Genomic DNA, 25,708 nt, shown 5'->3' with positions numbered 1-25,708 from the left:
ATTACGGTGAATAAGGAGGTAAAATGATCATGTTATGTACATAGGAAAATAATATGAAAGTTCATTTTTTTTAATCCAAAGTACACTATTCATCTCATAAGTTTGATTTGATTTTTTAGCAGGAGTTTCTGCATTTTATTCATACATTAATAACAAATTGACAAATTCATGCAATTACAATGATATAAATGATTTTGTGTGACGATCGAAAAGATAAATTATTTATAAGACTGGATACTGTATTATGAATGAAGCATGTAAAATAGTAAGTTGATTAGATTTTCTTTGGCATTCATATAATCCTTCATATATAACATATTTTTCATAACACAACATACATAAATAAAGTAATTACTTCTTTAGAATCTATCAGGGATAGAGTGTATGAAAAACATTTCAAACAAAAATGATCTACTATCAATCTATTGACATTTACAATTTGTCATCACGTGACAGATATCACGTGACCGACTTGTTTTCTGCTTTAACCTTTTTTGTTGTTTGAAAGACTTAAAACTGTGATATTAACCGGTGTACATAGATGACCACACCAGTTATTTTACACCGGTGTTAAATTGGTGGTGTTAGTTTTACACATGTGGGTGTTATTACAACACCTTTGGTTGTTAGTAAAAATATTTGGTGTTACGTTCAATTTCTAGGGTGTAATTCTAACACCTCAGGGTTTGGTCCTCGGTTAACACCAACTGGTGTCAGTTTTAACACCACAGTTTTTACAGTTTTGTTTATAATACAACAAATAGAAACTAAATTAAAGGCTTTCGTTTTCTATCTCTTAAATCTTTTTCTCATCTCTTTTAATCTAATTCACTTGAAAGGCAGCATGTCCATCACGTTAATAAAGGTTACATACATTACAACATCATATAAATTCTGGAATAAATATTTCATGTACCAATTGCATGGGATAAACCTACTACCATCTACAGCATGACAAGAAATGATGCTCGGCGCGTAGTTAAAAAACAAAAATACATCACAAAATATAACAAATATGTGCTTTTAACACAACATTATTAAATTACGTATTCAATTATTTTGGCACTAACATTTTTTTTACAATCAATCTTTTCTTTTTCGAGATCATGCGGTGGCGCTTCAGATCAACAAGCGTAGAGCTGTATCAGGTTTAAGATAGCGCAATTATTGGCGACCAAATTCAAGCCAAATTTAAAGCCATGTTTTGAGATTTTTTCGCAAAAAAATTTGTAAAGAAAAAAAGATAGGAGTAAAGTTTACAAAACAGTGAAAATTCAAAATTAACGAAGGCAAAGCTGTCATATTACAGAAAACATGTGTTTTCCTTTGAATTCATTGATGACAAAATTGTATTTTCAAAAACAAAACAATGGCAAATGAAGTTCAGAAATCAACAGACGAATAGTGACCAATATTCGATTCAAATTAGAAACTTTTTGGATTTTAACATATGACTTCAAGTAATCAATAAAGGTTAATCCTTTAAAGTAATTTGGCTGGTCAGTTGTCACTAAATGCTGATCTGCGTGTATTTATAAATCCTTGAAATTTAGAGTGTAATAGTTATAACTATGCCTATATATAGGCATAGTTGACAGTGGGCGGCATTTTCGGCGGTTGAGGGGTGGCCTATCCGCAGGTACCCAGATAGGACTATATTTTGATGATGGCCTTTCCGAAGTTTTCCCCCGTGAAAAGTTGCATGAAAGCCTTGGGGGTATTCTGAAATCCATTGGTGACGTGTTCTTGGTACTTGAGTTTACCCTAAGAAAAAAAAGAAATCATCGGAAAAACAGATAAGAAGCAATAAACGTTAGAGAAACAACATTGGAAGTAAATTTCTGCATGGATTAGAGTATTCAAGATTTATTTTCATTTAATAAATTTTAATTTTCTTCTTCACTTAACAAAATTATGAATAGAAGATGAACACAAACAGAAAATCATGCAACATAACATGTAAAACAGTAAATAGTAGATATATTGAAAATTAAAAGAAGTTGGGAGTAAACAAGAAGAAGAGCTGATGCACTGCTAACACCCCGGTCTTGATTTAACACCAACCTGGAATCTATATATGTCCATATATATGTAAGCTGCCCATTGTGAACATTCACATTGTAGCACAATGTAGAGGTGTCCACTGAGGAATAGCCTTCACACTCTTAAATTCCAGTACTTTAACAGTGCAAATCGCATTTTTCCACCTTACATGGTCAACTGCCTGAATACATTGTGGATGCTCACAATGTAGAGGTATATCCACAGTGTGGAATTTTGCTTCCACAGTTTAATATGCAGTATTTATCAGTGTGAGTCCCAACTTAGTCCACTATGTGATCACACTGTGTGGGATTGTGTTTACACTGCTACACAGAACACTATGGCCCGTATTCTGAAGTCAGGTTTAACTTAAACTCAGGTTTAAAGTTGTGGTTTAAGTATGGTAAGCCAAAAGTATCAAAGTTTTAATTTATTAGGTTGTCCATACTTAAACCACAACTTTAAACCTGAGTTTAAGTTAAACCCGACTTCAGAATACGGGCCTATGTGACATATTCTGAACACAATGTGTTTTTAATTGATATTGCGACTTCTGCGTGTTGAATACATACATACAGTGTGGATTTGTCTTCACACTCTTTAACTTGCCGTATTTTATCAATGTGAGTCCCAACTTCACACAGCAGTCCACCATGTGAACACACTGTATGGAATTATTTTAACACTGCTACACCGAACTACTGTGTTCTTAATTGACATTGCGACTTCTGCGTGTTGAATACATACATACAGTGTGGAATTGTCTCCACACTCTTTCATTTGCAGTATTTTACCAGCGTCAGTCCTAATTTCACGCAATCCACCATGTGAACACACAGTGGAATTATTGTAACACTGCTAAGAATTTACACCGAACACACTGTGACACATTTTGAACACACTGTGTCATACCGAGTCACGCTGTGTCACGTATACATTATTCATGTATTGGCGATTTCTACTTGTTGAATACATACCTGTTGGATCCACTCCATCATGTCTTTCAAGGCTTCTGGGAATCTCTCCTTATAATCATACACCATCATACCTTGGACTGATAAACGTTGCCGATTTATCGCTGGTTGGACAATACTCGCTATTGAGACAAATATAGTGGTTAATGCTTTTTGAATATGTGTAAACGTTGCCGATTTAATGCTGCCTGAATAATACTTGCTATATAAGAACACAAATAATAGTGGTTTTTACTCTCTAAATAAAGGTAAACCTTGCCGATTTATTGGCTGCACAATATTTGCTATGAAGATGAATAAAGTGGATGTAACTTGATCTCTAATTCAAACGTCAATATTTGGTCGGTGGGAAGTCGGTTTTGCTCGTGTGACCGTCGTATTATCAAGGAAGATCATTAGTGAGTTCTATATCATGTCTTGTAATTGCTCTTTAGACACATTAAAAGTTAAATACTGACTTACCACAAACTGTAATCAATACTTTTTATAAGATTAATCTTCTATATTCAATATGTACCGTCGGATCTAGGATTTCATGATGGGGGGGGGGGGTAGGGGCAGAGAAAATTGTTCCATTTGTGTTCCCACAAAAAGGGTTATCGCTTTTAATATTCAGGCATCCTCGTAAATGTACGTCGCCCCACCCCCTGCTTTTCCTCGACCTTCACCTCTGAAAATTCAAGCACAACAAAGGAAAATAATTAAGGGAATATATTTGAAATTCTTTTGAAGCTTTTGGAGATGTCCATACCTTTTGGGCGGACCTTGGCGTTGTAAGCGCTAATGGACCCACACACACATACACGCCCTTTAACATTCATGTTGTATAGCACAGTACTTGAAAACTCTCCACCAACCTGAAAAGATAATGAATACAAAATGAATACCATTTTATTGGTTAATAATATATTGTAATTTAAAAAGTAAAGACAAGGCAGTAGCTACCGGAATATATAACACGTATTTAAATAGCAATGTAGCCTTAAAAAACAATAACAAATAATCACTGCAACATAAATTACGTCGTGATAAGCCCCCAATATAGAGAATACACTGTGTACAACACTCTTAACACACTGTGAACACACTGAGAATACACTGTGTACACACTCTAAACACACTTCGAACACACTGAGAATACACTGTGAACACACTCTAAACACACTGTGAAAACACTTTGAATACACTGTGAACACACTCTAAACACACTGTGAACACACGGAGAATACACTGTGAACACACTCTAAACACGCTGTGAACACACTGAGAATACACTGTGTACACACTCTAAACACACTTCGAACACACTGAGAATACACTGTGAACACACTCTAAACACACTGTGAAAACACTTTGAATACACTGTGAACACACTCTAAACACACTGTGAACACACTGAGAATACACTGTGAACACACTCTAAACACACTGTGAAAACACTTTGAATACACTGTGTACACACTCTAAACACACTGTGAACACACGGAGAATACACTGTGTAACACTCTAAACACACTGTGAACACATTGAGAATACACTGTGAAAACTTTCTAAAAACACTGTAAACACACTGAGCATACACTGTGAAGACAGTTGGACAAAATGTGGAACACTGTCCATTCTAGCAGATACATTACTTACATTATCAAAGTAACAATCGATGCCATTCGGGGCCGCTTCTTTGAGAGTCTTGTCCAGGTCTTCCATAGTTTTATAGTTAATTGCTACATCATATCCTATCTCCTTCAGGTATTGGACCTTCTTGTCAGACCCGGCGAAACCAATCACTCGACATCCCTAGGAAATAAAATCAATGTATTGATCATCTTTGATTTCATAAAAGAAAACCTGTGTTAATCAAGAAGCATATCACATTTAACAGTATGTATTTGCATACAAACTTTCCAATTACATGTCTTATCTTTGTCATGCTTTTTAGCTATTATTTAGGGGGAAGGGTCAAGATTTTTCTTTCCGGATGAGTAAGAAGTTGTTCGGTATTTATTTAAAGAAATGTCGTTTTGCTCGGCTTATTACAGGAATAGGAGGCAAGAAGGCCCAAAAGCAAGTATTGGTTTAATTCCTTTTTAAAAGAGAAGGGGTATGAGAACAAGTTTCTGTGATGAATTATTCCTTTTCTTTTTTTAACGCAATTATTCCCTATATCCTTTTCCCACCTTTTTATCCCTTAAAAAAATTAATAAAGGGGACATTAGCACCCTTGTGGGACCACCCGGTCTAAAGGGACTGTCACATCCTGACGCTAATGCAGACGTTCACATGGAATGCCATTTTAACCCACTGCCTATTTTAAATAGGCAATATATATTTCAATATTTCCTTTTTTTATAGACAACCCGGTTCCAGTTAGTTAAGGGATAATCATATTTCTTGATAATGAAACTTTCAATTATTATTCACGCACAGAATTTAAAATCTATTAATCTGTATATACACACACACACACACACACATACATATATATATATATATATATATATATATATATATATATATATATATATATATATATATATATCTGATTATTATTATTAATCAAGAAAAAACTTCTTGATATCAATGAGAACTGAATTATTATATCGGGAAATTGAAAGGTCAGATTAAAAGATGAAAGGTTTGGCTAAAATATCCACTTGTGAAAGCCCTTTTACCTTTACTTTGGCTATCTGTCCCACTACGGCACCCACTGCAGCAGCGGCTCCACTGACCACCACAGTTTCGCCTGATTTAGGACGACAGCTGTCCAGGAACCCAAAGTAGGCCGTTTTTCTACAAGAAACAAATAAACACAAACGAAAAAAAGACTCCCAGAAATCAATTCGATTCTTGTTCTCATACAGGTTTACACTGTCACAATGGAATGAGAGTAGTACAAGGGAAAAAACATAGAGAGTCGTAGAAAAAATGAACACAAAGGCCTGCTGCAACAAGAACCAGTGGAGGTGCCGTGGCCGAGTGGTCTAAGGCGCCTGCATGGCTATACATAAAAAGGGCCGGGGTTCGATCCCCAGCCGCGGCACCTATGCCTGTGAGCAAGGCATTTAATGTGCAATGCTCCTTTATCCTGCTGTCAAAGAACAAGTATGCTTTCTTGCCGTGAGGTGCAATCTTGGCCAGCGTGTCTTTTGCCTATTTGGATAAACAGGTTATGTTCATGATTACTGCCTAAAATGCAAGAAAGGTTCAAAGAAACAATCAATATTGGACAATGAAGCATGCATATATCATAATGAATTATGAATAAATGACGAATTCGTTGAAGTTCTATCCATGAATAATCGGAAAAAGTTGAAGAAAAAAAGATGAGGAAATCATACCTTTTTCTTCAAATTTAGTTAAAGAGAAAAGAGTCATCGTATGAGATCGTCCAATCAGAGTGTGAATACGTACCCAGGCATACCTAACACACCGAGTGCAAGTGATTTTGGCCAATCGGGTGACGTAAATGACGGTATCGGTGTGACGTCACTTCCTTTGGCGACGGAATGTGTTGTCCATCCACTTTGTGCCTGTACCAAGGAACCGACGGCGATATTCTTATCCCGACTCGCCAGAACCCTGATCAGGAGAGAGGGAGAGACAGAGAGAGACAGAGAGAGCACGCTTACCAATATGTGTAATCATTTTACACAAACCACGAATCAGCATTATCATGATTATTATTAAATTTGAAACACATTATGAATCTTGGATTACGATTGGTTAAAAGTGTATCACGTGGGTGCTTGAAGTATGGCTTGTCATTGCAACTACCCTATATCACTATTCTCTCCTTGGTGCTCACAATGAGTATAAAAATCTATGCAATCCATCCAGTTGTCAAGAACACAAAATCACATAGTGTATTCAGATTTTGTTCACACTGTGTTAACATTGTGGACTTTGTGTAAAGATGTGTTTCACACTGGTAAAATGCTCAAATATAGCAGCGTGAATTGTGAGTTTTCGCTGTTCACAGTGTGTTAACACAGGGCACTGTGTGAAGATGTGATTCACACAAGAAGATAACGTGAAGATATGTTCACACTGTGGACACATATATAAAGAGTTGTTGTCTACTGCTCACAACACATTGTGTTCATAGGGTGTATTGTATGCTGAGATGTGTTTCACACTGTTCAAATGCTCAAATCTAACAGTGTGAAGGTAATTCCATACCGAGGACGCTTCTACAACATTGTGAGTGTTCACAATGTGCTCACAGTGTGGACTTTGTGAATGTGTGATTCAAAGCTCAAGTTTAACAGCGTGAATAGTACTTCACATTCTATACACCTGTAAGTGCGAGTGTGCACTGTCCACAGTGTGTTGATATAGTCGACTGTGACAAGATGTAATTCGCACTGTTAAAATACTCAAATATAACAGTATGAGGATAACGTTGTGGATGCTTCTATACAGTATTGATGTCCAGAGTCTGTTTACACAGTGGACTATGTGAAAATGCGATTCACACTGTTGAAAGGTTCGACAGTGTGAGGAAAATTCTACACTGTAGACACATTTCCAGTGTGAGTGTTCATGGTGTGTTCACTTACATTGGACTATGTAATTCACAATGTTGATATGCTCAAAATGTTAACCATGTGTGTTCCACAATTTTCCACACGATAGTAGACACTGTGCATGTGAGACACAATGTCCTTTCCATCCTGAACATTGGCTTCCCCGTGAATGCAAGAATTTAAAGGACAAGTCTACCCCAACAAAAAGTCAACCTGACTAAAAAAGAGAAATATCCAACAAGCATAACACTGAAAATTTCATCAAAATCGGATGTAAAATTTGAAGGTTATGACATTTTAAAGTTTCGCTTCATTTCACAAAACAGTTCTATGCACATCCTTGTGGGTATGCAAATGAGGAGACAGATGACGTCATCCACTCACTATTCCTTTTGTATTTTATTATGTGAAATATGAAATAGTATAATTTTCGCATTATTGTCAAGTGAATCAACGATTAATTCTTCCCTTAACATGTGGAATTAGCATTGATTTGTTTAATACTATATGGTTCAGTCATGTTGGTCCTTATTGTCGAATCTGTATAAAATGAAATATTGTATAATTCAAACAATAAAAACAAGAGAAATAGTGAGTGAGGGACTTCATCGACGGTCTCATTTCCATGTAACTCAGTTGTGCATATCACTGTTTTGTGAAAAATAAGTGGAACTTAAAAATGTCATTACTTTCTTATTTTACATCCGATTTTGATGAAATTTTCAGCGTTATGCTAGTTTCATTTTTTTTATTCAAATCAACATTTTTCTGGGGTGATATTGACCTTTAACAGTATCTTACTTGGCCACTTGTTCTCCAACCATCAGCTCGCCTTCCTGGATCCCCCATACTCTGAAAAAAAAGACAAAGAAAACGAAAAGGTTATGATGCCGAGGAGAAGGGGGTGTTTATTGAAATATTCAGGCTGGAAATAGTCAACCATCATTCTGAGCGCCTTTACTGTGTAATACAACGAACTAGAGACACTCATGAAATTATTTTTTTTTTCTTTCTTTCTATTAAATACATAATGAAAGAGCTACTAATGTTACAAGCTAGGCCTTCTATCATTTCTTGATTTGAAGTCTCCCAGAATGGATATAATCACCATAACTAATGTGACTCAATTGGAAAATTCTCCATAGGAGAACACACAAAATTGTGTTTGAAATGTCTTCTATAACCTTATGTATCTAATCTCTTCATAAAACTCAATGGAAGCATGATCTGCTCCTTGTAAATATCAATGAGATAATTGTCTTACTTTGCATATAACATCGAAGTTACGGATATGACATCCGTCTGGGTCTATTTGTTTTACACCATGTTGTTACCAGATTATCATAACCGTCACCACTCGAACTTCGCCCAATATGGATTTATTGCAGACTCATTGTTATTAAAGGACAAGTCCACCCCAAAAAACACTTGATTTGAATAAAAAGAGAAAAATTCAACAAGTATAACACTGAAAATTTCATCACAATTTTGATGATGAAATGTGATGTAAAATAAAAAAAAATTAAAGTTTCACTTCATTTCATAAAACAGTTATATTCACATCTCGGTCGGTATGCAAATGAGGGAACAGATGACATCACTCACTCACTATTTATTTTGTATTTTATTATTATTTCAACATTTTGTACTTCAGGCAAGGAGGTCCTAATCATCATATTCGTAAAAATTGAAATATTGTATAATGCAAACAATAAAAAAACAAAAGAAATAGTGAGTGAGTGACATCATCGACTCTCATTTGGATGTAACTGGCTCGTTCATAAAACTATTTTGTTTATAAAAATAAGCAAAACTTTGAAATGTCATAACTTTCTTATTTTACATCCAATTTTGATGAAATTTTCAGCATTGTGCTTGTCTGATTTTCCTCTATAGATTCAAATAAACATTTTTCTGAAGTGGACTTGACCTTTAATTTCTGTCTGGTCTAACCCCATATGATCTACTCGTACCTTATCAATATGAGTTTGTCTAATAATGATAATAATAATAATAATATACGGTTCTTGTATAGCGCATATCAAAATTATGAATAATGTCTCTATGCGCTTCCAAAGGACTTGGATATTATTACTCCAGCTGTGGTTTAGCAGCCGTAATTACTTGGACTAAAATTCAAGAAATAAATTTCTGCCAGGTATCAATTCACGTCACCTGGGTCGAGTGCAGCACAATGTGGTTAAATTTCTTGCCGAAGAAAATTACGCCGTGGCTGGGATTCGAACCCACGACCCTCTGTTTCAAAGTCTGGAGACTAATCCACTGGGCCACAACGCTCCACGTTGATAATAACCATTAGCCTTATAGTAAAATTGTATGTTCAACGTTTTAAGGTATAGGCTTTAGACCGACACCCATTTAGTCTAAAGGAGGGGGGGGGCTGCAAGAAAGTATTTTCAATCAATTTCAAATTTTAGTTGCAAACTTACAAGTTATAGATCGATTCGATCTGTAGCATATTGACTCATTTTTGTTAGTGTAAGGAGTTGATCAACAATCAATCGCAAATTTACAATTAATTAAAAGACTTGCAATCGATATTTCCTTCCATGGCCCATAATATTCACATGTTCATTGGCAGCGGGAAGGCAAAAATTTTAGGGGGGTCCACCTGAATTTTGGGAGATGGACACAGGTAAAAAAAATTGACAAGCAAAAAAAAATGGTTCTCAAACACCTCAAATTTATATATGGAGCTCCGTTAAAAGTACAAATATGGGTGGTGCAAGGAAAGAGGCAAAATGGCCGAAAAATTAGTGACCTCATATTTTTTTTGATGAACACACATGTATAATAAGAAACATTTATTTAACGCTTAATACAATATTTTTAAGCTCTGCATACTCATTACCCCGATGTATAGCACGGCTACCCTGACCAAGTGCTCGAGCATTCAAAGAATGTCTTTCTACCAGTACCCATTTACTACACCTGGGTGGGGAGTTTATGTAGACATCATTTACTTTTTATACTCTTCTTCCTTTCCTTTTCTCCCCTATCCAGATTTTCACCTCTTTTTCCCTCCCACAAGTCTTGAAAAATCATCAAGGACGGTTGCCCCCTGCCCGTGGCGCTGATTGTGTATTTGAAACAGAATAGACGGATACATATAGCCCAGGGGCCGCTGAACGGTTTTCATAGTGGGAGGGGGGGGGGCTGAAGCCCCCAGCCCCTGTAGCCCTCCAAGGATACATGCACTTCAATCAACATGTTCTTATAGAGACTTATGACGAAAAAAAGAAAATAGAACCAAGGATTTCACCTCATATAGGGATCGACTGTGAGATAAACAGCTTCAAGCAACACCTCTGCAAAATGATTAAACGAGAAAAAATACGATTATGATTTAAAAAAAAATGCATTGCAATTAATCAAATGAAGACCTATATTCTTGCTCCTGTAGACATATTCATGCTAAACGTCACAATGACCTTTTCATGCATTTCTTAATAATAATAATAATGATAATAACAATAATAATAATAATAATAGCCAATTTCTATAAAGCGCTTTTCCCAGAATGGCTCAAAGCGCGTTACAGCATATTATTACCCTAGACAGCTGGCAGCCGTCTGTTTCGAGGAGTTTTTTAACATTTTTTAATTTTTTAATTTCTCCTCGTATTTGGTGAGTGAAGCCAACGAAGTTCAGCTGAACAACCAACAAAACAGAGACCGAAGCTTTTGGTCTAATTATTACCCCTGTCATTGGATTCATTTTAATCCTGCACGAAAAATGCATAATTTCCACTGCCTGGGGAGCATTCCTTGCATTGATCGCAGCCTTATTATGGCGCTGGCAAAATCAAATCAAACATACAAAATATTTCGCTTTCGTCCGGGTACCCATTTTGCACGTGGGTCGAGAGTGGTCGAGAGTGGCAAAGTGTAGATTAACGCCTTGTGAAAGGACGCTAGACCGCGGTGGGATTCGAACACACGACCCTCTGTTTACAAGGCAAGAGTCGGAACCACTACACCACAGCTCTTCCACATCAATAGAAACATATTGAAAATAAATGATAACACATTACTTTTTTTAATGTTACGTAGGTTATGATTGTCACCCATTAAAAATGTTTAAAGACCACTACAAATTATTATTTAAAAAATCATAAATGTAATTTTGTTTTTCATTTATATTCAATTATTCAAAATCATGTAATCAATGCAATCAATCTTACAAAAAAAAGAAAGATCATTCCTACCTCCATCTTGAGGAGCGTCAACCTGAATAGATTCTATGCGAAAATTTCTCTCCGTAACATCACCATCAAAAGCTTGGGCGAGCACGATACGCTTTCCCGTTGTAGCAGCCATTTTACCATCCACCGCACGTGCTCTGGCTATCCGATACTGTTGCTCGATCTTGACCTCCTATAGCAGGTTGTGTGTAATTTATAGGTCTGAAGAATGTGTGGGAAAGCCGGAGCAAACTACACTGCAGGTTTCAGTATTTATCTTACGATCCCGACAAGTGAATAGTCAAAGTCAGAGATTTAAGGGTCGTAGTACAATTTCACATGTGATAATCCGACTCAGAATGACGTGAAAACCGAGTGTGGGTTTGTGTGTGTCGGGGGGGGGGGGTCGCTAGGGGCACATCTGTCACAGACGTGTCTCCCTCACTCACCAAAATAAATCAATCCTTTAATTTCTTGTAAACTGGTTAGGTCTTCCACTCCTTTTCAAAATCCATATCTCTTTCGTGGGATGCACTCCCAATATAGGCCTATATATGCATGTTAATTCACCTGTTTATTTACTTGCCTGCCCCTGGGGAGCCTACCCCCCCGGGGGTGGTAAATATATTGCTGTACACACGCGTGACCAAGGAATTTCCAAACACCCCCTAAACATGCTAAACAATTTTTTCTCTGTGTTCAAAATAACCCCCTAAACAAGTTTTTCGCGTACTTTATTTACACATTTTGGCCCCTAAACAAGTTGTCGCCAAAATATGACCTCGGGGAAAAAGCTTTGGAGGGGGGGGGGAACATACCCTCAACACGTTTGGCTAGTTAACTTTAAACCCGTTTTTTTTTTTTTTGGGGGGGGGGGGGTCACGGGTGTGTACAGCAATATATTTGACTACCGGTAGTCAAATATATATCCCCTCCCTGAGGAGCATTCCCCCTCTTTTAATGCAATCCAGTATGTACCCGGACTATAGACCAGCCGGCATCCCCCTTCATGAGCTCTCTTGTGTTTGAACTTGATGTATCAAAGTTCAACGACATATTACACGAAAATGCTTCGTGTTAAGAGTTATAGGCCTATACACTCAATTTCAGTTCACGGGTAATATCTACCAGAAAGGATACTATTGTATGTAAGAGAAACATAACTAAGGAAAAAAGAGAAGGAAGCAATTCAGAGTAAATTGAATAATGAATTAAGTTATAAAGTTACGTAATTGAATGTAATTAAAAGTAATTGACAGTAATATAAGTCCATTACAATTTTTCAATTACAATTACTTTCCCTTCAAAAATTTCAATGACAAATTACAATTACTTAAAAAATGTAATTAATTACGTAACTGATCAATAACTTTGTAATTGAACCCTGCCCCCCCCCCCTTCCATAAAACTTTCGCATTCACTAAAGAAATATAAATTAAATAGAAAGAAAGGAAAGGAGTGAAATTCGATATCATACTCTGAAAATTATCTGAAAGTCTATCACAAAATTGAATTTCGATTTAAGAGAGGATAACCGTTTCAAAACCCCAAAACCACTGTCATTTCTTTTTTAAATAAAATGTATTTCATTTCGACAAAAAGACATTTACAAAGTATAACATACACGATTATCACATAATATGCCAATAAACAAATACATGAAAATATGAAATGAAATAAGAGAACTTAAAGAAAGGCCTTTAATGCTTTGTGGGTAAAAGTTCCCTCAAATACATGTACACTGTACTACATTTTACATTGCGTTACAGGCTTATTAGATTGGCTGATTATCAAAACAAGGACTTTGCATTTTTATCTTCAGGAATTAGAACTCCAAAGTCTTTGATTTAATAGCTTGGCGTTGCTCCTAGATTCTTGCAACAAACATTCTTCAGAGAAACAATATATTCTCTCTTTTTACTCTCTTTTACTAATGTCCCCCCCCCCCCTCTCTCTCTCTCTCTTTATCTCTCTCCATTTTTCTTTCATTTCGTGGACCGGGGTGGCGGACACACATGGGGGCAATTGCCTCATTAAGTAGGCCAATGATAGAATTAGATTATGGAATCTATTATTATTATATTATAGCTTAGGAGTGCAAACTTGACCTTTATCTCTGGGATGTAAACTTGACCATTACATCTAAACTGGTGATATACACCTATTGTCTCGTTATCATAGTTATGGGGGATTTATCGGTCTCGAGTTGGTTTCGGCTAGCTACTGAGGAATTATAGCACGCCTATATAAGAATTCATAGGCCTATTATGGAATGAAGAGCAAGGTTGTTGTTTTTTACCGCGCCTAGACAACTGCAGATTGTAAAACAACATCATGTGATTCTCACTGAAAATATATTACATTTGCACGACTGGACACAAGCTCATTAAATCTAAATGCAATTTGTTCTTGTCGACAACGTAATTGTGGTATGTAAATTCGTATATTTGTTTTCATCAATATGGCATTGATTCATCCAGTTGTCAAATTTCTATGGTAATATCAAACCATTTTCAATTTGTAATAATGATTATTTCCATTTGTCATTTTGTAGTATTGTTTTGTTTGACTTCCTGATGAATGTTATTTTACCATTTCATCGTACAAATAACGGAACAGATTCGTAATATTCTTGATACATTTCATTTTTAATCATTTCATTTGATTTTATCAACTTAAAATCAAGTTGAGGTGACAACAAGAAAAGCAATCTACAACCTGTCTTTATGGCACATGAATATTACTAAATTTACTATTACTAAAACAGTATAATATAACATGATTATAATTATAAAAAAAGTAACATAGAATGTAAAGAAATATAAACCTAAATAAAAATTAATGAATCTGTTATGTCCAATGTTCTAGTATTGTTTATAGAGGTACTTGACTAGTAGGACTTTCGGTTAATTTAGGTAGTAGTAGTATTAGTAGTAGTATAAGTAGTAGTAGTAGTAGTTGAAGTAGTAGTAGTAGTAGTGGTAGTAGTAGTAGTAGTAGTAGTAGTAATAGTAGTAGTAGTAGCAGCAGCAGTAGTAGTAGTAGTAGTAATAGTAATAGTAGTAGTAGTAGTAGTAGTAGTAGTAGTAGTAGTAGGAGTAGTAGTAGTCAATATGCAAAACATATTTCAGCTCGGAAATCGAACTTTCATTATTTTGTTTGATTTACAAATTAATTTTGAAAAAGTGCTCTGCAAAAATATCTTTTATGGTCTAATTCAGCCATTCTCAATTGCTTTTGTTTAAGCTCCAAATTTCTTGTTGAGAATCTGGACTGCTCCACTATCCAACACGCGAACGATCAAAATATTGTGGTGTGGGGGTCGGAATGCAGGATCCCCTGAAGCGCTTAAGTAGGAAGCCTTTTAAACTTAAATTGACCCTTTTTCAGATCGGAATATCAAATATTTTAAGCTCGCGCTTCGCGCTTGCTTTATTGATGTTCATGATAAAAAGGTATTTAGAATGCCCAAATTCGAGGTCGAAATCTGAAACGCGCGCATGTTTATTCAGATAGACAGCTTGTTCTGTATATAAATCATTATCCAGTTTCAGATCACAATATCGTCACGATGATATTTTGTCCTTGAGCTTGTTTCATACACATGACATGATAATATTTTGAAGAAAATTGATGATAGTTTTGGAGATTTTATGGGAACAAGAAAAGGATGGAAAAATAGAAATAAAGAATAAATAAAACATAAAATTCGTACGAAATAAACGTTTAATCTGTCAATTGACAGATTACCTAATAATATGTCTTTGTAACTTCTCATTAATGTTTCAGGACGAACAGGAAATTCCGTTCAGTCAACTAATATGGCATCTGCAAACGACTACAAGATAACTCGGGAAGAAGCCCTGTCTTTCCTACAAGATGTCTTGAATCTTGAGTCCGCATTATCAAAGCTCAAGACAGATAAGATCGCTTTCCTCAACGAATTCATCAAAGCTTTCTCGCATCACGTCCCTTACCAGACTGTCAAAGCTCTTTCAACTCCTCCGGATGCTCGGAGTTTACCAACATCAGCCGACATCAAGAAGAGTGTCACTTCTAAAGAAGGAGGGCTCTGTTATCAACTCAACCTTTTCGCTTGGATGCTGCTTTGCGCTCTAGAATTCGAAGCCCATCTCGTTTCTGGCGACTGTCTCGTCTACAATGACATACACGTCGTTGTAATCATTGACAATATCATTAAGCAAGGTTCTCGGCACATTTTTGATGTCGGAATGGGTTATCCTATACTTCGCTTGGTCCCGCTTGATTTCGAGCACCATTCGCCCGTGTATATCGATTCCAACACACGGTATCGATTCGTACGTCAAGGTCACGTGATCATTTATCAGCTTTGCAAAGAAACCCACCAATCAGAAGCGATCTCTCACCGTGAATACATCCAAGATGGCTGGATTTCATTCATCCGCATTCACGTTGACCAATCAGTTTCCGTGTCTCATTTTGACAACAGGATGACAAAGGTCTTCACGGAGATAGATCCGGATCTTTATTTCCTCACCAGCTTGCGTTGCCTGGCCTTCCCCAATGGTCGGCTCGTGTGCATCAAAGATGTCAAAATGTTGCTAGAGGACGAAGACCGGCAGGTACAGGTCACGCGGTTCCGGTCACGTGATGAGGTTCTGGATGCTTTTTCCCGCCATTTCCCCCAGTTTCCCAGTGTCATGGTGAATGGTGCCATGGATAATGTGAATATCCAGTTCAATAGCAATTAAATTCTAATCGAACATATCTTTATCAAGTCATCGATTACATTTATTCAATTACATTCTCGTCACGTGACCGGAAGCGCGAAAAAATGAATGATCGGCAAATCATAATTTAAAAATTATGATCGGTTGATAGACTAGACCAATTATTCATTTTTTGGGGTTTCTTGTTTCATTTTGAGATTCTGAATGCCTTTTCTTGCAGGGGTAATGTAAATTTCCAGTTCAATATCAAAATTGTAATTGAAGATGTATTCAATTTAACCGGTCGTTCATTGTGAACGTATAGATCAAATTAAATTGATGAGTCAAATATCACAATTCATTTTCTTTAAAAGCCTTACAATCATTGGGCTAAATTACCCTTAAAATTCATCACAACCGACTGTAAAATGTACAACTTTATATCTTTTTAATAGGCCCGAGGCACATAAAGTTGAGGACAGACCTGTATCGATAAATTAGCGATCTTTATGTTATCCTCAAATATTGACCCCTCCCCCCACCCTTCAGGGGCGGATCCAGCTTTCGCCAATAGGGGGAGCCGAAAATAATTTCATCAAAATTTTTCTCGATTAGCCGCTATAATCTGATTTTTTTGTTGGTTTTTCAGGGCCGGGGGTAGTCCTAACTAAAGACTGAAGTTTTAAATATATGTTAGTTTTTATTGTTATAAACAAGATAAGGTATCTCATGTGGTCTTAATATATAATGCGAGCGCGAAGCGCGAGCTAAAATTCTTTGATATTTTATGTCCTTAGAACTGAAGATTCTGAGCAGTTTTTATAATCATGAAAAACAGATAAGTATCCAACTTAACAATGCGAGCGCGAGCCGAAATTTGATTATAGTAACGTGAAAAGGGACTCAATTAGCACTGTTTTTAGTGATTAATGAAGAGGATATCAGCAATAAATAATGAGAGTGCGAAGCTCGAGCTCAAAATTTTTGATATTCCGACCTGAAAACTGGACTGTCTAAGCGCGTTTTTATTTAAATAAAGAACAAGCTGTGTGTCTCAAGCAATTAAATGCGAGCGCGAAGCATCTGAGCTTAATTTTTTGATATACTGACATGATAAAAGAGCATTTTGACAAATTTTGGAAAGAATTTCCAAAGAAGATAGGTATCTCACAAATCAAACAATGCGAGCGCGCAGCGCGAGCTGAGAATTTTGATATAACAATTTGTGTAAATCAAACAAAATAATGAAAGCTTGATGTGCGAATATTGTGTGCAAATTGATTTCAGAAGTGGATATAATAGGAAGTGTCATTTAATCCTCTTGAATGGGATTCATTACACAGGCAATGCGAGCGCGAAGCGCGAGCGAAATTTTTCATATAAAGTCTATTTTACAATTGTTTCCCTAACCTTTTCTTGTTTCCTTTCGGGGTCGGGCCGACCGTTACGAGACTATAAATTACACATCATGGGTATAATACCTCTTTCTTACTTTTCTTTCGGTTATTCGTAGTTTCTATCAAGATAAAGAGTACACTTTTTCTGCATGTTGTCAAAAAATAGGGGGGGCGGGGCCAACTCGGCCCCCTCCCGGATCCGCGCCTGCCCTTTATTTGGCCAAATTAATTTCAAACTCGTAATCACCTTTACAATATGTGATTCTTTACTGCAATTGTTTTTTATTATTGCCTTGGTTGTCTTGGTTGTAGTGAGCTGGTAAATGCAAGCCCAGTTGGTAACAATCAATACAGTATAGTGCAAAGCAGTGTGTTCACAGTGTGTTCATACAACTAACTATACGTGGAGGTATAATGCGCAATGTAGAAATGCAAAAAAATAATAATATGAAGGTGATCCACGTGGAGCGTTGTGGCCCAGTGGATTAGTCTCCGGACTTTGAAACAGAGGGCCGGTGGGTTCAAATTCCAGCCATGGTGTAATTTCCTTCGGCAAGAAATTTATCCACATCGTTCTGCACTCGACCCAGGTGAGGTAAATGGGTACCGGCAGGAAGTAATTCCTCAAAAAGCTGTGCGCACCAGAATCGGTAGACTGGCTTAGCCGGGGTAATATAGAAGCGCCTTGAGCACCTAGCAAGGTCGAAACGTGCGCTATACAAATCCTATATTGTTAGTGTTATGATTATTATTATCTCACACTGAATGCACGTGTCAGATGTGATTTACATATGGAGACTTTCACAGTGTTTGTTTCCACAGTGTGTACACGTTAAAGGAGAGTGAAATCTTTGGAACAAAATAGCTTGTGTGAAAACAAAAAAAATCAAAGAAACAGATCAACGAAAGTTTGAGAAAAATCGGACAAATAATGATAACGTTATGAGCATTTGAATATTGCAATCACTAATGCTATAGAGATCCTCCAATTGGCAATGCGACAAGGATGTGTGCTATCACATGTGAACAACTTTCCCTTTGATGGACTTTAAAATACCCCCAAGTGTCTCTGCTTTTTCATAAGGTGATACAAACTCTTTATACATGATGTATTTCTTAAAATCTGTATTACATGCCCTCCTATAGAAAGAATACATGATCTACTGATAGATGATAGAATAGGCAGTTTAAATGAAATATATACTTAAGTAATGGGGGGAGTTGTTCACAAGTGACATCACACATTTTTATCGCATTGCCAATGTAAGGATCTCCATAGCATTAATGATCGCAATATTCAAATGCTCGTACCTTTCTCATTATTTGTCCGATTTTTCTCAAACTTTCGTTGATCTGTTTCTTTGATTTTTCTGTTTTCACACAAGCTATTTTGTTCCAAATGTTTCATTCTCCTTTTATGTAGACTGTGATAATATTATCCACACTATGAAAATGCTCAAGTGTATCAATGTAGAGATTATCTCACACGGGGCCGGGGCGCGAAGTGATTTCCCCCATATAGTTCCGGACCCCAATATGAATACTCATGGCTTGTCTCTTCGGAATAAGAGTAGACCTACGCGTGCGCGTGGTCGAGGTCGTTCGCGTTGCCATATGAATGAAACAGCTCCCTCAAATTGCAGGTACCCACAGGCCTTAGGCTTAGTTCTATTTATATCCAATTCTTAAACATTTATCAAATTGATACAGTGACGCAAGTCATGAATATTCATATTGGGTTCCGGAACTAAATGGGGAAAATAATTTCGCAGGCGGCGAATCCCTGCAGTGTGAGTACCCATGTAGTATCCTCACGTAATGGACTGTGTGAAGATGATTTCACATTATTTTCCACACTGTGAACAGGATATGAACACACTAGAAGACCACACTGTATTCTTTTCAGCGGGGCAGGATAAAATTAATTAATTGAATAAAAAGAATGAAATATTCTAGCTTCAAGCGAACGGGCTGCAGGAGTTTGTTTGAATATTTTTGTAACGCATGAAAGAAGAAACTGGAGAGAGGCGGGAGAAAAGAGTGTAGTTACAGAAGTGAGTGACGGATTGAGAGGGGAAGGGAGATGTTGAGAGGAGAAAGAGACAAATAGGTGGCAAAAAGAGGCAGATAGCGACAGGTGAGAGAGGGAGACAAATATAGAGTAGTGGAGATGGTTGAGGCTTAATTGGACAAATGCACCTTTTACTCATGAAAAAAAGAATTCCCTCAATACTCAAGTGAATGTACATGTATAGAGTAGAAGTACTTATTAAAACGTTAATAATTAATAACAACAATATCGACTGACCAATGATAAGACATTGATATCAAGAATAATGGATACAATGCTTGGAAGTGGATGGATTTAAATATAAATAAACTATTTATATACCAAAGAAAGCCATAAAGAGAGACCATGAAAGCGGTCTTTGTCCGCAGATGGTCTTTAATAAATAAATTTAATAAAGTAAATGATTTTCGCGAAAAAATGAGCTGATACATTTATTATATTGTTAGAGATTTATGCAACTATGGGCTGTCCATAGTTAAACTGCTTGTTTAAACCAGATTTTAAATTTAACCCGACTTCAGAATACGGGCCATTAAGCTTATTCAAAATTTTGTCCTTCAAGAATAAAAAAAATGGATTGACAACTGATTTAATTTATGAGATATTCATTGCCGCAGCTTGTTATATAATAAGGGAGACTTGTCATCTTTTTTGGTGAATCAGGGGCAGTCACCAATGTAAACTACAAGTAAAAGGTATTTTATTTGACCATCAAAGGGTATGTTGATACATCTTCATTTAGGAAATAAATGAACATATATAATGGGAACATTTTGTTACGAGGTCCCATTCACCGCCTGAAAGAATGAAATAACCCTTATTCTTCCGCCAGTCAAATAGTTCCAAAATTAAGTAATATTTCCTTCCCATTTGAGAAAAGGAAAAAAGCAATGGAGTGTCGAACCATAAGGATTTTTATTATCATTATTATTATTATTTTGTTTAGGGGTCGATTGGCTACATCAAATCACAATTAGCTTGGAAAAGGTTGTACCGAATTAATACCCTTTTTGCCTCCTTGTTACAATTAGGTGTGCGACACACTTTTGACAACCGCGAAAGGACTTGTCAGACGTTTTATCCGACAAGTACTGTTTTATCTGATAGTTACTATGGTAACAGTACCTCTCAGCCAATCATAATCAAGGAAAGTTGTCAGACCTGACAATTTGTCGGACGAAAATGTGATGAAACGCTTTCCGGTATTACCCCTATACTAACAATCTAGCACCATTTACAACCGGAACAAAACAATAAATAAATACAGTTTCAGAAGTAAACTATCCCTCAAAAAGGGCAATTAAGATTAAAATAACTGCATCAAGATTTTTTGTATTCACATATCTATTGATTATTTTGTTGAGCTTTGACATGTTGGACGACACCTCATAAGTGATTAGTTGAGAGAGTCAGACCACAACCCACCCTCGAATTCCGATGTCTTTGCCTGCAGTTTGCTTGAATATCATGGAGACTCTACAATGAAACAGAGAGGAAAACATGGTCAAATCCACATAGCCTACAGTCGTAATTCCGAAGCTTCGTTATTCCGAAGGTTCGTTATTCCGAAGGTTCGTAATTCCGAAGGCTCGTTAGTCCGAAAACGAAATGAGGTTCGTAATTCCGAAGGTTCGTTAATCCGAAAACGAAATGAGGTCCGTAATTCCGAAGGTTCGTAGTCCGAAACCGAAATGATTAACGAACCCTTTTGCGTTTTCGGATTAACAAACATCGAGGCATAGGCAATTTACGTGTTTCGGAATTACGAACCTTCGGAATTAAGAACCTTCGGAATTACGATCCTTCGGAATTATGAGGTGTAACCCTGAAATCAATAGGAATTTGAAGGAAGTGCGACGTTTGATAGATTTTTCGACGTTGAGCGTCGAAAAATTGAGTATTCTCCTCGTCTTGATTGACATCAAACACACTGTAAAAACTGCGGTGTTGATAGAGGACCACACCCTGAGGTGTTAAAATTACACCTTAGAGATTAAACATACACCAAAGAGTGTAAATGTAACACCATCAATTTAACACCGGTGTAAAATAACTGGTATGTTCCTCTATGTACACCGGTTAACACCACAGTTTTTGCTGTGCACATTAACTTTTTATTTTTCAATCCAATTTCAATTTGTTTTTATTTCATGTTCAACAGAACAAAATAAAAATGGTCGAAAATAACTACAATGTCATTTGGAAATGAACCTTAAACAAACAATATAAACTGAGGCATGTATATTTTTTCCACAAGCAAAACATGTTATTTTATATATAAATGTAAGGCAATTATCATTATAAAGATCTGAAAAAATTGAGGGATCCATTGTAAAGAATTAGGTTCTTAATCACTTTGGTAAAGTAATCATTTACCAAATTCAAAACCGTTTATAATCATTTTGCTATGATATCCCCCCATGGTACACAGCAAAAACTGTGGTGTTAACCGGTGTACATAGAGGACCACACCAGTTATTTACACCGGTATTAAATTGGTGGTGTTAGTTTCACACCTATAGGTGTTATTACAACACCTATGGTTGTTACATTTACACTCTTTGGTGTTATGTTCAATCTCTAGGGTGTTATTTTAACACCTCAGTGTGTGGTCCTCTATTAACCAATGGTGTCAGTTTTAACGCCACAGTTTTTACAGTGTATAATGCCTTATCTGAGAAAATGAGAAAATACCCACTTTCTCCGATTTGGATTTTTTTCTCGAAACATTGTACGCGCTTTTGTCGAGCATGTCCCTTTTTTCTATCTTTTCCTCTTACCTAGATGATTCAATTTGAAGATGTTGCTTAGTGAAGTCCAGTAATGTCTTTGAGACTTTTCGCTTGTGGTCCTCTGTCTCAAAACCTTCTACGTGGTATAGTTCGATATATGCACTGGGCTGCCGGGATCCATGACGTACCATCAACTGATTTGGATGAACCTGCACTGTTATATCCTTTTGTATAGATTAAAAATAAAGGACATAACTTAACGAGTGATGAGAATAAGAGGAAGGTTAACCGTGAAGTGAGGTCAAGTGCGAGGGATCACACTTGACCACACTTCACGCGGGGGCACCGCCACTAATCAGTGCATACAAATGGCAAATTTTTCATTTTTTTTATTTTTTTACAGGAATACCTTATACTCCCAAAATAAATGTGACAAAGTTTCAGAATGATGTTCTACCTGGAAATATGATAAAATTGAAATAAAAGTTAAGTTTTCTATTGTTTTTATTGACCTTGGATGAATTTCCGTAATGTGATTTCGCCCTATTTTCAATTGTCAATGAAATTATTATTTTTCATCCAATTTTAACAATCGTGGTGTCATTTTGTAGAAAAAGGTCTGAACTACAAGACTAAGTGGTGCTTGACCTTAGATAACCCCCTCTAGGATTACAATTGCCGTCTGTGTTTTGTATTACCACATTCCAGAGAGCTTCATACTCACATTATATTCAATATCATCATTATAATCGCAAATATCGTCATAATTCAAGATGCCAAAGAGGCAAGGATATATTAAGAAAAGGAAGGGGTTCATGGGGGTACCACATCATGTGGTTAAAAGGCAAAAAATGGGACAGGAGACAGAAGAAGAGGCAATAACTGATCCAGTGTCGGTAAGGAAGCTCCAGGCTGGAATTTCTGATCCCAGTCCCACATGTTCCAATCCATGTGCAGCTTTGGAGGGCAGCTATCTCATTGATGGTGAACTGCTGGCAGCTGCTCTTGGCAATGCTCATTTATGTCCAGGAGGTAGGTTTTATGGAGTTTTCATCTATTCACTATACTCTTTTTAGTATGATTTACCAATTTTCTTGCTGTTTTATCTTGATTTATTGAAATATGGGGGAAATGAATGAATGAATTCGAATTTTAATTGAATTGAAATGCATACAAAATCAGACTTGGCTTTGTCATTTTTAAAAGCATAATTAACATTATACCTGTGTTTTTTACATACATTTCATATGTGATCTTTATTAATCAGTAGATCCTGGGAGCCCGAGGTAAGTAAATATTATAATTGTGAAGTCATGCAATCTCAAACATGAAGCTTACAGTTACATGTCTGATTTTTTGGCTTAGGGAGGCTGACTATCCATGAAGACCAGACCAAGCGGGTTGGGCTCTGCAGTACACTGGTGCTGAGCTGTTCTGTCTGCCATCAGGAACAAGCTTTTCGCACCAGTAGCAACGTAGCAGAGGGTCCTGGACAGTCTGCAGAGGCCAACCGAAGATCTGTCTTGGCGGCTTCTGAGAATGGTCTGGGACGAGAGGCCCTCTCAGATTTTTGTGCCATCCTCGGGCTGCCTCCTCCTGTGGCCGACCACAGTTTTCAGACCCATTTGGCTCATCTCTCTTCAAAGTCTACAGAGGTGATTATATTTTTATATTCATAATACTTTAACTTACAAACATTTTTATTCATTTCTATATTACTTTGGGACATCATACATGCTAGTATTTATACAAGGTTTTTTTTTCTCCTTTTGCTTTCTAGGTTTGTGAGCAACAAATGTCTGAAGCCGCCCAACAACTCCGGATGTCTGCAATGGAGGAAGACAGCAGCATCAAGGAGGGGGATGTGGTGGAAGTGGCAGTGTCATTTGATGGGACATGGCATAGGCGTGGCCATCGTTCCAATCATGGGGTGGCATCGGTAATTTCTATGGATACTGGGGAGGTATTAGATTTTGAAGTTTTGTCTAAGATATGTAAAGAGTGTGAAGTTAGGAAGGATTGGGATAGGGAAGGGGATGAGTACAGGGAATGGTGGGAGGGTCATGAAGAAGAATGTTTAGCTAATCATGAGGGAAGTAGTGGGATGATGGAGGTTGAAGCAGCAGCTAGAATGTGGGGTAGGTCTATAGATAAACATAATCTTAGGTATAAATATATGGTAAGTGATGGGGACAGTAAATCATTCAATAAAGTTAGGGAAATATATGGTACGTGTGAAAATAAATTGGTAGAAAAGTTAGATTGTGTAGGTCATGTGGGGAAAAGGATGTCTAATGCATTAGACAAAGTTCGTAAAGATATAGAGAAGGGTGAGAAATTGTCAGATGGGAAGTCAGTGGGGGGAGGTAAGGGTTGGCTGACAGGGACTAAAGATACAGGGGCAATAGGTAGGTTAAGTAAGTTTTATAGGAATGCAGTTCGTAGTAATAGTAAAGTAGTAATTAAGGATGATAAGGTCAAGAATAAGGCAGTTGAGAAAATGCAAAGGGCAGTGTTGGCAGTTCTTTATCATGAAGTCAAACTTCCTGATAATGAGGTGCGTCATCAGTACTGCCCAGACGGCGAATGGTGTGAGTATAAAAATAAAGGCAGTATGGTAGACAAAGACCATCACCTTGATGTGGCGTTTCTTGGTCTACTCTTGCCTACATTCAAGCGACTTAGTACTCCTGACCTCATAGAGAGGTGCCTCCCAGGGTATACCCAAAACCAGAATGAGAGTTTAAATTCTCTCATCTGGAAAAGGTGTCCCAAACACCTGTGGAGAGGTCCACGTGTTGTTCGCATAGCAACAAATCTTTCTGTTCTGGCGTTCAACTGTGGCGCAGAGCAAAGTCGCAACAGACTATTTCAAGCCCTGAATCTCAAAATGAGTGCTCATACCCTGTCATCATTGCAAAGAAAGGATAGTTCAAGATTAAAAAATGCAGAAAAGAGGGCAAGGGAAGTAGAAAAAAAGAAAAGGGTAGCTAGTAGGGTTAGGAAATCAAGGGAAGAGGAGATGCATGCGGAAAGGGAGGGGGTTGTGTATGAATCTGGGGCTTTTTAG

The 25,708-nt window shown here is 37.0% G+C and overlaps 3 protein-coding genes across 3 annotated transcripts; 2 read left to right on the top strand and 1 right to left on the bottom strand.

The window, feature by feature from the left end:
* Positions 1–1,614: 1,614 nt before the first annotated feature.
* On the bottom strand, positions 1,615–12,032 carry LOC121421600 (prostaglandin reductase 1-like). Its single transcript, XM_041616354.1, has 9 exons — positions 11,772–12,032; positions 10,827–10,872; positions 8,345–8,395; positions 6,429–6,596; positions 5,690–5,807; positions 4,659–4,814; positions 3,769–3,874; positions 3,021–3,139; positions 1,615–1,764 (listed from the first exon to the last, which is right to left on the bottom strand). Exons 1-9 carry the CDS (start codon positions 11,881–11,883, stop codon positions 1,654–1,656), a joined length of 987 nt encoding a protein of 328 aa, XP_041472288.1. The 5' UTR covers positions 11,884–12,032; the 3' UTR covers positions 1,615–1,653.
* Positions 12,033–15,549: 3,517 nt separating this feature from the next.
* Positions 15,550–16,914, top strand: LOC121422030. Its single transcript, XM_041616832.1, has one exon. The coding sequence runs from the start codon at positions 15,569–15,571 to the stop codon at positions 16,478–16,480; it is 912 nt and encodes a 303-aa protein (XP_041472766.1). The 5' UTR covers positions 15,550–15,568; the 3' UTR covers positions 16,481–16,914.
* A 6,311-nt stretch (positions 16,915–23,225) lies between these two features.
* Positions 23,226–25,708, top strand: LOC121421937. Its single transcript, XM_041616735.1, has 3 exons — positions 23,226–23,670; positions 24,004–24,293; positions 24,419–25,708. Exons 1-3 carry the CDS (start codon positions 23,412–23,414, stop codon positions 25,706–25,708), a joined length of 1,839 nt encoding a protein of 612 aa, XP_041472669.1. The 5' UTR covers positions 23,226–23,411.

Source organism: Lytechinus variegatus, chromosome 9 (assembly GCF_018143015.1).
Source record: "Lytechinus variegatus isolate NC3 chromosome 9, Lvar_3.0, whole genome shotgun sequence".
NCBI classification, from domain to species: Eukaryota; Metazoa; Echinodermata; class Echinoidea; order Temnopleuroida; family Toxopneustidae; genus Lytechinus; species Lytechinus variegatus.
Note: the sequence above shows the minus strand (reverse complement) of the source record. Positions and strands in the feature narration are given on the sequence as shown.